At 36.0% G+C, this 15,822-nt stretch overlaps 1 protein-coding gene across 1 annotated transcript in view; it reads left to right on the plus strand.

Annotated features, from left to right (window-relative positions):
• Positions 1-3,123: 3,123 nt before the first annotated feature.
• Positions 3,124-15,822, plus strand: part of LOC118847257 (glypican-6-like) — a 680,725-nt gene continuing 668,026 nt past the window's right edge. The window contains exon 1 of the mRNA XM_036755771.1: positions 3,124-3,173. Coding sequence (XP_036611666.1) covers positions 3,124-3,173 — 50 coding nt within the window. The remainder of the gene's footprint in view (positions 3,174-15,822) is intronic.

A 15,822-nucleotide genomic window follows, 5' to 3' on the forward strand; every position in this document is an offset into this window, starting at 1 on the left:
TATAGAAACCCTTGCTTCCATATATTGAGGGTAACCCGCATGTCATCATGAAGTCACATGGTAGTACTGGTGATTTTTTTCCACCTGTTGTGCATTTCATTCCAAATTAATACCAAAATAATAATAATAATAATAATAATAATGATAATAACTTGCAATTTTCGCTATAGACAATTTTGGAGACCCTGAAGTGATTGTCTGTAAAATATAGAGGGAATCTATTACTGTGTAATAGTTCTTCCTAAATTCTGTGTTCTAAATGGTTTAGCAAACAGTGTTTCCTCTCTTGAGTATTCGTGAGAACATTATAGTAAGTTCTAGGTCTTTTTAGGAAGTATCCATGAGACAGAGGTTAAGATTATTGATTTTTAAAAAAGCTCTATGTTGTTATGAAGATGGTGACCTAGAACAAATGAGAAGAGTAGTGTGTGTTAATACTGTATTTAAAAAAATATTTGGTGAGCTAGAATTGTTTAAATCTCTCCTAGAATGTGGCCTATAAAACTGATTATGTTTTCCCGAGTTATTCCATCTGTAAGCAGTGTGCATGAAATATGTTTTGTTAAAATAAAGGAAATTGAATTCAAAGTGCACACTAAAAATTATCTTATCAGCATGAACATCAGCCTAGAAAATTGGATGCAGTCACATCCCATATTTCACATTTTAACATTTCCCAATATTGTGGAGTGTGTGTTCTGTTTGTGAATTCATCTGCCAGTATGGCAAGTTGATATGATTTTAAACCTTATCATGGAATCTAGCAGACTTGAAGTGGGTGGGAGGGAGAGTGGATAAGAAGGCAAGATTCTGAGGTTTTCCTATTAAAACTATATTGTCTTTAGAACCAAAGCAACAATTATCTGGTATAATTATTTGAAAAACACAAAGACATCAAAGGCATTATGTACCATATTCGGAGGAGTTCCAGATTAAAAGCAAACAAACAAACCACATTTCCACTTGAGAAAGTTCATACTTCCTTGAAAATTATCTAGATGCTTACAACTCAAGTCAGGCTTCTTTACAACTCAGAGCAGGAAGGTCCAAGAGATTTGGAACCCTTTGAAAATTTAGCTCTGTGCTTAGGAACACCGTAACAGTCATTTACCTTAGACGGTCTCTCCTCTCTCTCTGACTTCCTCAGAGTATATTTTGACCTGTTGCTCTCATTTCCCTGCTCAGACTTTTACTCTCAGCTCTGCCATTATTAGCACCCTTTTAAAGGTCTATTTTAAATTCTTGTCTTTCCCCGAATGACTTTCTCTCTTACACCTTACCTAGCTACTTCATGTTCGTCTCTAATAACCTGCTATCTTCCAAAGACACCGAAATCATCTCAGCGAAGAAGGTCTAGCCTTTTAGTAAAGGGTCTCAGTTTGTAACTCCCTGCTAGTAGTGATAACCTACACTATTGCATTTCTGGTTTCCATTAGTTTCAAACAGTATCACCAGCTGAATAGAGCAGATAGAACACAGGAAGGAAAAACAGGTGAGGTGATGCAGACACCTGTTCTCTTCACTATACCTCACTTGCAAGATAGCTGGGTTTCAGCTAGGCCTTATTGGACAAGATAATACTTTGTGGGAATTTATGAGTCTTTGTTTGGAGTTTGGTGTGAGTTATCAGAAAGTGACTAGATTAACAGTAATTGAACTGAGTTCTTTTCCACAATATATTTTCCCCCCAAAATGAAGAATCAAAGCAAAATTTTTTTTCTACTATTTTATGGCAGAGCAACAGCTGGACATAGTTGACAGGAGCCCAAAGAGAGAGTTAGTAGGAAACATTTATTATCTTATTTTCTGATGGTTCTCAGAAGGATAAAATATGGGGTAAATAGAATTTTGCACATAATTTTGTGCACTTTCAACTCTCTTTTGCACCATTGTCAAGCATACCTCGTCCCCTAAATGTGACTCTACTGCCCAGACTCTGTTTTAGACTCTCTTCTCTGTCTATACTCTCACTCTCTTGCTGATTTCATCAGCTTCCATCTGTTCAAATGCCATCCCTATACAAATGACTCCCTGAGTAATACAGGGTATCCTCAAAATCTTGGAGTGTTAACCTTTAATCGCTTAAACTTCTGAACTTGAGTGGCTAGATATAAACTCAGTGTAAACAGGGAAGATCAGAAAGGAGAACAGTGTGGGGTGGAGGGATGGGAAGATAAGTTCTCTTTTGCACATAGGTATAAGCTATTCAAGTTTAAAATTCCATTAGGACGTTCGGGACATCTTTTATATTTAGCCCTTTTTATATTTAGTCTTTTTTTCCTAAGCTCTAGTCCCAGTGCCACTTTTTCAACATTTCCCATTATGGCATCAAACTCAACATGTTCAAAACAGTACTTATCTTTTCCCCAAAACTATTCTCTCTTCCGAACTTCCCTGTTTATATAGAGTTTATTTCTCTCAAATTTTATTCACTCAAATTCAAAATCTCAGTTTTATCTTTGCTTCTTCCTTCTCCCATTTTCTCCATATCTGATTGGTTCTCAAGTCCTGTTGATTTCAGCACTGTCTCTCAAATCCATTCCCTCACTTCCAGGAGCCAAGATGGCAGAGTAAGCAGTAAGTTGCTCTCATTCTCCCTTACTGACCTTAAAAAACCCAGAAAATAGCACCTTGGGAAAAATCCTGGAACCACAGAGCCAGCAGAAAGACCAGGTGCAGAAGTTTATTTCATCTCGTGAGGCTAGGGGGATTAATGGGAAAGGTCCCTCTTGCTGTGGCTGAAGGGGACCAGTACAGGATGGGAAGTGTTCCAGCAAGCCAGCGCCAAGCCCAGTGGAAGCCCAGCTCAGCAAACCAGTGGAAGATCCTGAGCCCCAGAGTGATGAAGCAGGCAAGGGCCGATACCATGACCCCCTGCATGCCTTCACACAGACAGAGGAACTCGGCAGATGCCAGAGTGGGGAATGGGCAGACACTAGTGCAAAGAACCACCACTTGTGTGATGGACAGGTGTCCACCAGCGACTGAACCTAGCTCAGCCCAGCTGTGCTCTAGCACAGCCCCCAGCAAGAAGGCGACCTCCAGCAGCCAGACCACCCCCACCCCCACATCTCAACCTGCAAGCTTCAGTGTAACCCTGGAGGAAATGCAGTAAAGCCCAACATGGCATCTGTATGTACCAACCAACACCAACAACTCCAGCTCAGCACGAGGTAAGCTACAGCTTCTATAGCATCCAGCTGCCAGAACCTGAGGCCCTGGCACACAAAGCCAACAACCAGGCCCCTAGCCCCCGACACGAGAATTGTGGCTCAGTGCTCCCTGTGCCCCGGAAGCAGAGATCAACTTTAAAAGACAGGAAAAAAAGCAAACACAATGAGCAAGAAGCAACATAGAAGATCAAAGGCCATAGATAATTATTATGGGGACAGGGAAGATCAAAACACAAATTCAGAAGAGGACAGCATAGTCACTATACCCACATCTGAAACCTCAAAGGGGAATACGAACTGGTCTCAACCCCAAAAAGCCTTCCTGGAAGCACTCAAAAAGGATTTTAAAAGTCAAATTAGAGAGGTAGAAGAAAAATTGAACAATTCCTTTAAAAATACAAAGGACAAAATGGGGAAAAAGTACACAGAAGAAAACAACCCCTTAAAAAGTAGAGTTGACCAAATGGAAAATGGGGTACAAAAGCTAACTGAAGAAAAGAATTTGTTAAAAATTAGAATTGGGCAAGTGGAGGCTAATGACTCTATGTGACATCAAGAGTCAGTCAAACAGAATCAAAAGAATGAAAAAAAATAAAAGAAAATATATAAAACCTCATTGGAAAAACAACGGACTTGGAAAATGGATCCAGGAGAGATAATTTAAGAATTATTGGTCTGCCTGAAAGCCGTGTTGGAAAAAAAAGAGCCTGCACAGCATTTTCCAAGAAATCACCAAGGAAAAGGTAAAATAGTCGTCTGAAGAGTCCGCTGATCACCTCCTGAAAGAGATCCTGTATTTAAAATGCCAAAGAATATTATAGCCAAATTCCAGAACTGTCAGGTCAAGGAGAAAGTACTGCAGGCATTCAGAAGGAAACAATTCAAAAATTATAGAACATGCAGGACCTTGCAACTTCTACGTTAAAAGAGCAGAGGGCTTGGAATATGATATTCTGTTAGGCAAAATAGCTTGTATTACAACCAAGAATCAACTACCCAGCAAAACTGAGCATAATCTTTCAGGGGAGGAGATAGATATTCAACAAAATAGGGGACTTCCAGACTTTCCTGATGAAAAGACCAGAGCTTAATGGAAAATTTTATCTTCAAATACAGCACTCAAGAGAGGCATAAAAAGGTAAACAGGAAAGGGAAAAAACATGTTATTCAATAAGGGCAGACTGTTTACATCCCTGTATGGGAAGATGATACTTATAAATCTTGAGTATTGTATCTTTATTATGACGTTTACAGGGAAATACATAGAGGGTGTGGGTATATATTAACTGATGTGATGAAAAAAACCTAATTAAGGGGTGAAAAGGGATTGTAATAGGAGAAGAGGAAAGGAGGATGCAGAAAAGGGTAAATTGTATCACCTGAAGAGACACAAAAACATATTGCAGTAAAGGGAAAAAAGGGAGGCAGATGAGCATTGTTTGAACTTTCACTGGATTTGGTTCAAGGAAGGAATAACATACTGTTAGGTATAGAAATATAACTTGCCCTACAGGCAGTAGGAGGGGAACATGGAAAGAAAAGGGAGGGGCTTTTAAGAAGGTAGGGAAGATTAAGGAAGGTAGTGGTCAAAAGCAAAATTTTTTTGAGTTGGGAAAGGCAGAAGGGAGAAATAAAGGCATAAACAGGTTGGGGGTGAATAGGATGGAAAGACATAAAGTAATCATAACTGTGAATGTGAATGGGATGAACTCTCCCATAAAATGGAAGCAGATAACAGAATGGATTAAAAACTGTAATCCTACAATATGTTGTTTACAAGAAACACATTTGAAACAGAGGGGTGTACACAGGGTAAAGGTAAAAGCCTGTAATAGAATATATATGCTTCACCTGAAGTAAAAAATTAAAAAAACAGTGGTAGCAATCCTAATCTCAGACAAAGCAAAAGCAAAAATAGATCTAATTAAAAGAGATAAGGAAGGACACTATATCTTGCTAAAAGATGCCATAGACAATAAAGTAATATAGTTATTAAATATATATGCACCAATTGGTATAGCATCCAAAGTCTTAGAAGAGAAATTAAGGGAGCTACAGGAAGAAATAGATAGCAAAACTATACTAGTGGGGGACCTCAAACTCCCCCTCTCTGAACTAGATACATGTAACCTCAAAATAAACAAGGAAAGAGTAAAAGAGGTAAATAGAATTTTTTAAAAGTTAGATATGGTAGCTCTCAGGAGAAAATTGTATGGGGATAGAAAGGAATATACCTTTTTCTCAGCAATACGTGGCACTTACACAAAAATGTACCAGGGCATAAAAACCTCACAATCCAATGCAGAAAGGTAGAAATATTAAATGCATCCTTTTCAAATCATGATGCAATAAAAATTACATTAATAAATGGCCATGGAAAGATAGACTAAAAATTAGTTGGAAACTAAATAATTTAATCCTAAAGAATGAGTGACTCAAGTAACAAATCACAGAAAGAATCAATAACTTCATCCAAGAGAATGACAATAATGAAACAACATACCAAAACTTACGGGATGCAGTGAAAGTAGTTCTTGGGGAGGTTTTACATCTCTGAATGCTTACAGGAATAAAATAGAGAAAGAGGAGATCAATGAATTGGACATGCAACTGAAAAAGCTAAAAAAAGAACAAATTAAAAATGCACAATTAAATACTAAATTAGAAATACTGAAAATCAAAGGAAATATTAATAAAATAACATTAAAACTAAGAAAACTATTGAATAAATAAATAAAACTAAGAGCCAATTTTATTAAAAAAAGAAACAAATGGATAAACCTTTGGTTAATTTGATTTAAAAATGAAAGAGGAAAACGAAATTACCAGTATCAAAAATAAAAAGGGGAATTCACCACTAATGAAGAGGAAATTAAAACAATAAGTAGAAACTATTTTGCCCAACTGTATGCTAATAAATTTGACAATCTTAGTGAAATGAATGAATATTTACAAAAATTTAAATAGCCCAGACTAACAGAAGAAGTAAAATATTTAAATAATCCCAACTCAGAAAAAGAAATTGAACAAACCATCACTGAGCTCCCTAGGAAAAAATCTCCAGGGCCAGGTGGCTTTACAAGTGAATTCTATCAAACATTTAAAGAACAATTATTTCCAATACTATATAGACTATTGGGAAAATAGGAAAAGAAGGAATCCTACTAAATTCTTTTTTATGATACAAATATGGTACTGATACCTATACTGGGAAGAGTCAAAACAGAGGAAGAAAATTATAGACCAATTTTCCTAATGAATTGAATATAGATGCAAAAATTTTAAATAAAATATTAGCAAAAAGATTACAGCAACTTGAGGATAACACACTGTGACCAGGTAAGATTTATATGAAGAATGCAGGGCTGGTTCAATATTAGGAAAACTATCAGCATAATTGATCAAATCAACAACAAAACTAACAGAAACTGTATGATTATCTCAATAGATGCAGAAAAAAAGCTTTTGACAAAACTACAGCACCCATTCCTATTAAAAAACACTATAGAGTGTAGGAATAAATGGATCCTTCCTTAAAATGATAAGCAGTATCTGTCTAAAACCATCAGCAAGCATTATACATAATGGGGATAAGCTAAAAGCATTTCCAGTAAGATTGGAGGTGAAACAAAGATGTCCATTATTACCACTGTTATTCAATATGGTACTAGAAATGTTAGCTTATCCAATAAAAGAAGAAAAAGAAATTGAAGGAATCAGAATAGGCAAAGAAGAAACAAGGCTATCACTCTTTGCAGATGATATGATGGTATACTTAGAGAATCCTAGAGAATCAAGTAAATAACTACTTGAAATAATAAACAACTTTAGCAAAATTGCAGGATATAAAATAAACCCATGTAAATCATCAGCATTTCTATATATTACCAAGAAAACCCAACAGCAAGAGATAGAAGTAGAAATTCCATTTAAATTTACTGCAACATTATAAAATATTTGGGAGTCCACAAAGAAACCCAGGAACTATATGAACACAATTACAAAACATTTTCACACAGATAGTCAGATCTAAATAATTGGAAAAATATCAGTTGCTCATGGGTAGGCTGAGCTAATATAATAAAAATGACAATTCTACCTGAAATAATTTGCTTATTCAGTGCCATCCCTATCAAACTACCAAAAAATTATTTTATAGAGTTATATAAAATAATAACAAAATTCATCAGGAAGAACAAAAGGTCCAGAATATCAAGGGAATTAATGAAAAGAAATGCCAGGGAAGGTGGCCTAGCCATACCAGTTATTAAATTGTATTATAAAGCAGCAATCATCAGAACTACTTAGTACTGGAAAAGAAATAGAGTGGTGTATCAGTGGAATAGGTTAGGTACGCAAGACACAGTAGTCAATGACTATACCAATCTACTGTTTGATAAACCCAAAGACCCCAGCTTCTGGGATGAGAACTCACTATTTGACAGAAATTGCTGGAAAAACTGGAAAATAGTATGGCAGAAACTGGGCATAGACCAATATCTTACACTGTATATCAAAATATAGTCAAAATGGGTTCATGATTTAGATATAAAAGCTGATACTATAAGCAAATTGGGTGAGCAAGGGATAGTTTACCTGTTAAATTTATGGAGAACAGAGGAAGTTATGACCACACAAGAATTAGAGAACATTATGAAATGCAAAATAGATAATTTTGATTACATCAAATTGAAAAGTTTTTGTGCAAACAAAACCAATGCAACCAAGATCAGGAGGGAAGCAGAAAACTGGGAAAGAATTTTTACAACCATTGTCCCTGATAAAGGCCTCATTTCTAAAATATATAGAGAACTGCATTAAATTTATAAGAATGCAAATCATTCCCCAATTGATCAATGGTCAAAGGATATGAACAGGTAGTTTTCAGAGGAAGAAATTAAAACTATCTATAGTCATATAAAAAATGCTCTAACTCACTATTGATTAGAGAAATGAAAATCAAAACAGGAAACTGATAAATGATGGAGAAGATGTGGAAAAATTGGAACACTAAAATTCGTGGAATTGTGAACTGATCTAACCATTCTGAAGAGCAATTTGGAACTATGCCCAAACAACCATAAAAATGTGCATAACCTTTGACCCAGAGTATTAGTACTGTATCCCAAAGAGATCATACAAATGGGAAAAGGACCCACAGGCACAAAAACATTTATAGCAGCTTTTTTGTGGTGGCCAAGAACTGGAAATTGAGGGGATGTCCATCAATTGGGGAATGGCTGAACAAGTTATGGTATATGAATGTAAAGGAATTCTATCGTGCTATGAGAAGTGAAGAGCAGATGGACTTCAGAATATCCTGGAAAGACTTAACAGAAAAACTGAGTGGATGCTGAGTGAAGTGAGCAGAACCAGGAGAATATTGTACACTGTAAAGAGCCACATTGTGTGATGACTGTGATGGACTTAGCTCTTCTCAGCAATGTAAGGACCTAAACCAACTCCAAGAGACTCATGATGGAGAATGCTGTCCACACCCAGACACAGAAATATGGAGTCTGAATGCAGATTGAAACATACTATTTGCTCTCTTTTTTTTTGTTTTGTTTATTCTTTCTCATGGTTCCTCCCATACTTCCTAATTCTTCTGTATAACATGACTAATGTGAAAATATGTTTAATAAGAATGAATATGTAGAACCTATATTAGATTGCATGCCATCTTGGGGAGGGGTGAGGGAAGGAGAGCAGAGAAAATTTAAAATTTATGGAATTGAATGTTGAAAACTAAAAATAAATAAATATATTTGTAAATATATGTGTATATATATATATATATATATATATATATATAAACAAAAACAAAACTTTTAAAAAATTCATTCCCTTGTCTTCAGTCACATGACCACCATCCTAGATGAACCCATTATGATGTCTTTCCGTTGAATTAACTTCCTAATTGGTCTCTCTATGTCAAGTATCTCACCTCTATAATTCACAGTTGCCAAAGTAATATTCTTTAAATCCAAATCTAAACATATCACTCCTTCACTCAAGACAATTTAGGTCTCTATTTCTTCTCGGATCAAAGTAACTCCTCTTTTTGGTACTTAAAGCCCTTTTTAATTTGACTCCAACATACTTTTCCAAGCTCATTAGGCATCACTTCCCTTCACACACTGCGCAAGCCAGTTGAACTGGCCTTCTTGGAAGACATATTCCATTTCTTCAATCTGTGAAATACCTTTGAGTATGTAATGCCATATGCCTAGAATCTTGTCTTCCTCTCTGCCTGTTACATGATTAATGCTATTGCCTACATAAAGCTTTTTCTGTTTTTCTCTCCTCCAGTTGCTTTCCAACCATTTGGATTCTTATATGACTGATGTATTTATATATGTACATGTTTCTAACATAATACAATGCAAGGTCCTTAAGTACCAAGATCATTTTTTGTATTTGTAGCCAGCAAGTGCCTGGCACATAGTAGGCACTGTTTAAATGTTTGCTTTATTTATTGTAAGCACTAATTTGCCTCCTGCAAGGCTTTCTTTCCCCCTTCCACTTGTAAACACTAGTCCTCCTTTCCCTACCTTCTTTTTCCTGTTACTATCTCCTTTTCCCCCTCTTCTTCCATTTGTTCTCTGTCTTTCCCTTTTTGACTTCCCTTCTTTCTTTCTTCCACTTTTTCACTCATCTCCGAGACTTTGTGGCTTTGGACTCTTTGATACTCTTTCCCTTTATGCAAAAGAAGAGCTTCCTTTTCATTGTATTTGGGAGGACAAGTCTAATTTTGAACAATAATTATTTTCTGGATCCCTTGCATAGACTTTGTTTTTCATAATGTCATAATGTTCTTCATTACCAATATGAAACATTTTATGAAATTAAAATTGAAAAAAACTATAGGCACATCAATCATAGAGTCTTGCATTATATGGATGTATGTATAAGAGACTTCTTACCTGTGAAGAACCATCAAGGTTACATTTTCCTCTTCTTTGTCATCTACTTTAAAAAACTTCAAAAAGCAAAAAAAAAATATGGGCAAAGTTTCACATAGTTTCTAGTGCAATAAAGAAGAAGTACAGAAATGATGAAGTTTTTCAGGATATGTTATATAAATTATCCATAAAATTATCCACATCTGCAAACTCTACTCCTAGGCATTAATGTTTATGTTGTACTTTTCCATAAAATGCACCAACTTCTTATCAGTTTGACATATTTCTTGATGATTCCAAAATATTTACATTTAAATGGGATAAAGACTAAGAATATAGAAGCATACATGAGAATAAATGACCTAGATAGATATGGGATTTCCCCAGTGAAAACCATATCAGTCTTTGAGGTACAGATACAACTCTTTATTTCTATTCCAACAATCCTTAACCTTACACTTAAAATTCTTTCCTCTTCCCTGAGTATTTGTCTCAAAATGCTGTATACTTTCATAGTTGTTTCGCTTGAATTTCTATCATTGCAGTTCAACATGTCAAAAATCAAGCACATCATTTTATCTAGCAAACTTCCTTCTTTTTTCAACCTCCTCATTTCTTTTGAGAGAGCATAGCTTTTCTATCAGGATCTCAGCCCTCCAAGCCATCAGGTCTTATTCCTTTGTAAGATTGCTAGCTCTGTCCCTTATTTCCATTTAAAACATCGTAGGTTAGGCTCTCATTTCCTAAAATTTAAGTTACTATAGCTGTCTCCTAGTTGATACTTCTTTTTTCTAACCCTTCAAAGCACATCTTGCATATCCCTAACATACTAACCTTTCTAAAAAACCATTTTATTTGTCACCTGCTGAACCTTCAATGCCTCCCTATTGCCTTTGAGGTTAAACCTAACAGCCTTAGTTTGCCATTATCATCGCACTAGTCCAGCCTTATCTTATCAAACTTTATCTTGAACAGACTTTTCCACACAGAGTACAAACTGTTGTCAAAATTTGTAAGATTGTTTGTATCATTCCATGTTACTATCCTCACCACCTAATACGCATATTCATTCTTTCATCAAACATTTATTAGGCATGTACTACACATAATATTTTAAGATGAATTAATGAACAAACAAATGGTTAAATGAATGAACAGTAATTTATTATGTACTTTCTACATCCTTTGCACTGTACTAAAAGATATAGATACAAAGTAGAAACAATGCCTCCCCTCAAGGACCTTACATTCCAAGAGGGAAAGTAAGAGATAGAGGGGAGTAGTAACCAAGGAAAGGAGTTCGGTTCTGGGAGGTCATAGGGCTGAGGAGTAAAGAACATAGGCAATCGATTGACATAAACTTTACAGAATCGTAATTTCCATTCCCAGAGCAAGAGGTAGGGGCTAGGAGTGTGCAGTGGAAATGTGTGAAGTAGCCTGCCAGAGCTACCACCAGTAAGGGCAGCACAGCCCCAGAGCAGACAAGTGGAAAAGTCAAATGGTGAAAGTTGGCAATGAAGCATGGTTGGGTAATTAATGCTGCCATGGTTTGTTGAGCTCTCCCCACTGAGGTTAGTGAGTCCCCATATTTTTCAGTTGCATACCTTTGTGTTTGCGTATGTTACTATCCTATCTAGAAGACCTTCCTGCTCTTCTCTGCCTGTCCAAAAGCTACACACTTCTCCAAGTTTACCTGAATGCTTACTCATCAGTTGCACAATCTCTTATAACAATGACCCTTCACTTCCTCTACATTGCTTCATGACTTGGGTGCACTCTGTGTACAGTATGTTTATGCTTCCCTATATTAATGCAAATACTAACTATGCCTTCTTGCTCTACATGATTCTTATTCATGTCCTTCCATAAAGGCTTCATTTAAAAAAATTAATCTCCTTTCAATCAGGCTTGGTTTGTTGTTGTTGTTGTTTTGTTTATCTTTCTATCCCCAGAGTCTAGCATAGTGTAAGTGTACACATAGCAGGTGCTTAACCAATCTAGTTGGTTGACTGAATTCATCTTCACATTTGCAGCTACAGGTCCACTCAAAAAAAAGATTATTGGGAGTAAACAGATAAGTCTAAACTTTGTATTAATCATAATTAATTAATTGGATGGAGGCTGCCATCTCCTTTTCCCCTATAGTTCTGACATCTTACCATGCCTGGGGACACTTGTTATGTCTGAGTACCAACTTATTCCATGAGATTTTTCACTTGCCTTAACTTTTGTCTCAACCAAATTTTATATAAGGTCTACTTTAATGCCTGTGGACAGAGAAGAAACACAATGTTAGAATTCTTGACTAACAAGTGATACTGCCAAATGATAAAATATTAATTCTATTACTTTGTATGCAGATATGAGAGAACTCGAAGCAATTACCCTGACTCTAATTGCTTCATAGATGAATACAATTATGATGTTACACTCATTCTGTCTGTGTTCTCTGTATAAAATAACATCCACATAAGATAGTCAGAAATTTCATTTAAAAGTAAACCTTACCAATGTGAAATATATTAAGGCAATAAACCAAGAGATTAAACTTTCATAAACAGTGAGAGCTCATTGTTTTGTAAATGAGCGTATAATAATATCTTTGTAGCTCAAATGAAACCATAAAACTGACTGGGGGCCTCACTCTTTCTGCAAACTTTTGATTTATCTTTTTAATCTGTTGTTAGCATTGTAGAACAATTAAACATTGAAAATGGGCTCTAGTCTTCTTGCCACACTGTTCTTCTCCCATTGCACCCCTGTCATTTCTTTTATAATGACAAGCAATTTAGAGGAGAAAGAAACAATTAGAATGTAAGTAGCTCCTGCTGTTACAGGTGTTTTGTACTAATGAATAAAAATGACTGGGATTATAGGAAAGTGAGACTTACCAAGAGACCTCCTTTGGGTTTAGAAGATCTCAAAAACTTCACATGTCACTCAAGTTATTTAACTAGGTTTCCAAGCAAATTCCATGTCACTTCCATATGGCGTGCTTCTAAAAGTAGAGTCTACGTCTATGTGAGTTTTTGACATGCCTTAAGCAGAGAATGTTAGAACTAAAATTGATCTTAGATTCTATCATCCCCCTTTCCTTTTATTGGTGAGAAAACTGATCTCCGGAGACAGAAATTGATTTGTCAACAGACATATAACTAGGTAGTGACCCAGGCAGGCGTGTGCTGAAAGCAGCTTATACACATTTACAAGAACAGTTTGTTAAATTTTCACTGTGAGCTTTTAGACCTCAGAAATATTAATTGCTATGAATTAGGGCTTGATTTATAGTTTTGCTGAGTATCTAAAATTAAGAAAGTGATGGAGAAAATATTATTAATAAAAATTAAATGTAAAAGAGTGTGTATACATTTAGTTTTTTTCTAGAGAACTAGTTGTTAAACATTTACTAGCCCAATGTTGGACTCAGGTCAAGTTAAATCAAGTCAACAGACATTTATTAGGTGCCTTCCGTATGCTCTGTGCTAAACGCTGGAAATGAAAAAGATAGGATAAATCAGTTCCTATTCTCAAGGAGCTTGCACTCTAATGGTAAGGGATGGCTATGAGCAAGAGAGAGACAACACTGAAAGAATTATGTAAAACATTTAACATTAAACAAGATGTAGAGATGATAATAAGAACAATGCTAATGAGAATAGTAGCTCAGTAAAAGTATGAGTTATGCCATGCAGGGTTACCCAAGATGGACAGGTCATAGCGGAAAATTCTGGGGAAAAATAAAGGTTATCTACTGGAGAAGGAAATGACTAACCACTCCAGTATCTTTGCTAAGAAAATCCCACAGACAATCAATAAATATTATCTTGGATAGACTTGGATGGCTTGGAATGTGCTATGGTCCAAGGGTTACAGAGAGTCAGACACAACTGGACAAGAAGTAGTAGTAGTAGAAACAGCAGGAGGAGGAGGAGTGGACAATTAGATGGTGGTTAATATGTGCTGATGACTTTACAGTCATCTCATCTGATTTGATAAATTTGAGACAATCTTAGAGTGTTTTTCCCACTCTGCTAATGTTTGCCAAAGAAATAAAGCATTTTATGGGCATTGCCTAAATCATTATCAAACATACCATTGATGTATGTAAATCAGGTAGTATTATCTTCATTTAGGGGAAACTGAGGTGAAACTGATGCACTTACCTGAGTGATATATTTATCTAAGTTTACTGGGGAATAGCCAAGTACTTTCCACTTCCAATTCAATGCTCAACAGATTACTTCCATTGAAAAGAATTTTCTAGCCATGGATCCTCTTTCTTCCAGCAACAGTTTTAAGAAATTGTGGGGGGGTTTTGTTTATAATTCAAAGTCTAAACTAAAAGAGAGCAGGTGTGGAACTCAGGCAGTGTGGTAGTTGCAAACTGAATGGCCCATTAAAGCAGGCTTCACTTTCATGAATCCCCGAGAGCGTCTGTTTAATACGGTTGAGACCAGACAGCTTTTCAGTCATAAACCCTCAATTCCAAGTGTTAATAATTTACCACCAAAAACCAGATTAAATTAGCTTTACAAAGTAGTCATCTAATCTTCATAGCTATATCTGTATGTAGCAGAAAAGCACCTATTTTAAATTAGAACACTTTTCATTGTGTTCTCCCTCAAATGTTAACAAAAGGAGATTTTTCAGCCCCTCTCTTGGCGAGGTGCTTTAGAGGCCTTCTCTATCTTTCCCTTTCCCACTTCAGTGCTTTTCAATCTAGACAAAAGAGTTTAGTTGTCAATTATGAAGTTTTTTTGTGAATTTGGAGTTCCTCTTAAGTCTTTAAATTCCTCCTAAAATAAAATAACTCAATCTGAGGTCTTCAAATATCCTCTTTTAGTTGTATTGCTATCTTTTGGTTTTACATGATATTTGTTTCTGAATCTATTCCCACTTTTCCTTTTCCCAGTGAGCTGTCATTTGTAATAAAGATTTTCAAGCAAAAGGCGAAAAGCAGTTAAGCAAAACAAAGCAACACTATAACTGTGTTTGGCAGTATATGCAATATTCCAGATGCATAGTTTACTGCTTTCTCAATGAAAGGAGGGAGGATTATTTTCTCAACTCTTCTCCATCTCCAGGATCCATCATTATTATTACATAGTGTTCAATTTTTTTGGTCCACTTTCTTTACAATATTGTATTCATTGTGCATATTTTTCTCATTCGGCTCATATCATTTTGTATGAGTGCCAATAAGTCTTCCTAGGGTTCTCTGAATTCTTCATATCATGTATTTCTTATGGCTTAAATGCAGCAAGGATCTCTCTGGTCTTAACTGATCCTCTCAGGCAGTAAATTGCCTAAGGTTGATCTTCTGAAGTATTCCTTGTTTACTTGCTCCAGTTTCTTCAAAGCTGAAGAGGGATAGTTAATACAGACCCAGAGTAGGTCAGTCTGAGTACAGATATGAAGTCAATGACTCACCCTAATCAAAGAGGAATAAAACTTGAGACAGGATTGGAGGGGTTTAGATTAGCCGCTACAACTCCAGACAAGTGGGGAGGCCAAAAGGTATAAAAAGGATAGTAAATTCCAACTCCTTCTATTTCTGATCCTCTCTTTCCTCAATATAAAGAATGATTGCTCATTCAAAGCACTGAGGAAAGGGGTGCAGTGGAAGGAGTCCTTGATTTAGAGTCAGAGAACCTGGGTTTGAATTTTGGTGCAGCAACTTACTAACTGTGTGACTTTGGCAAGTTATGTAACTTCTCTGGTTTTGTTTTCTCATCTGTAAAATG

Source organism: Trichosurus vulpecula, chromosome 4, assembly GCF_011100635.1.
Source record: "Trichosurus vulpecula isolate mTriVul1 chromosome 4, mTriVul1.pri, whole genome shotgun sequence".
NCBI lineage: Eukaryota > Metazoa > Chordata > Mammalia > Diprotodontia > Phalangeridae > Trichosurus > Trichosurus vulpecula.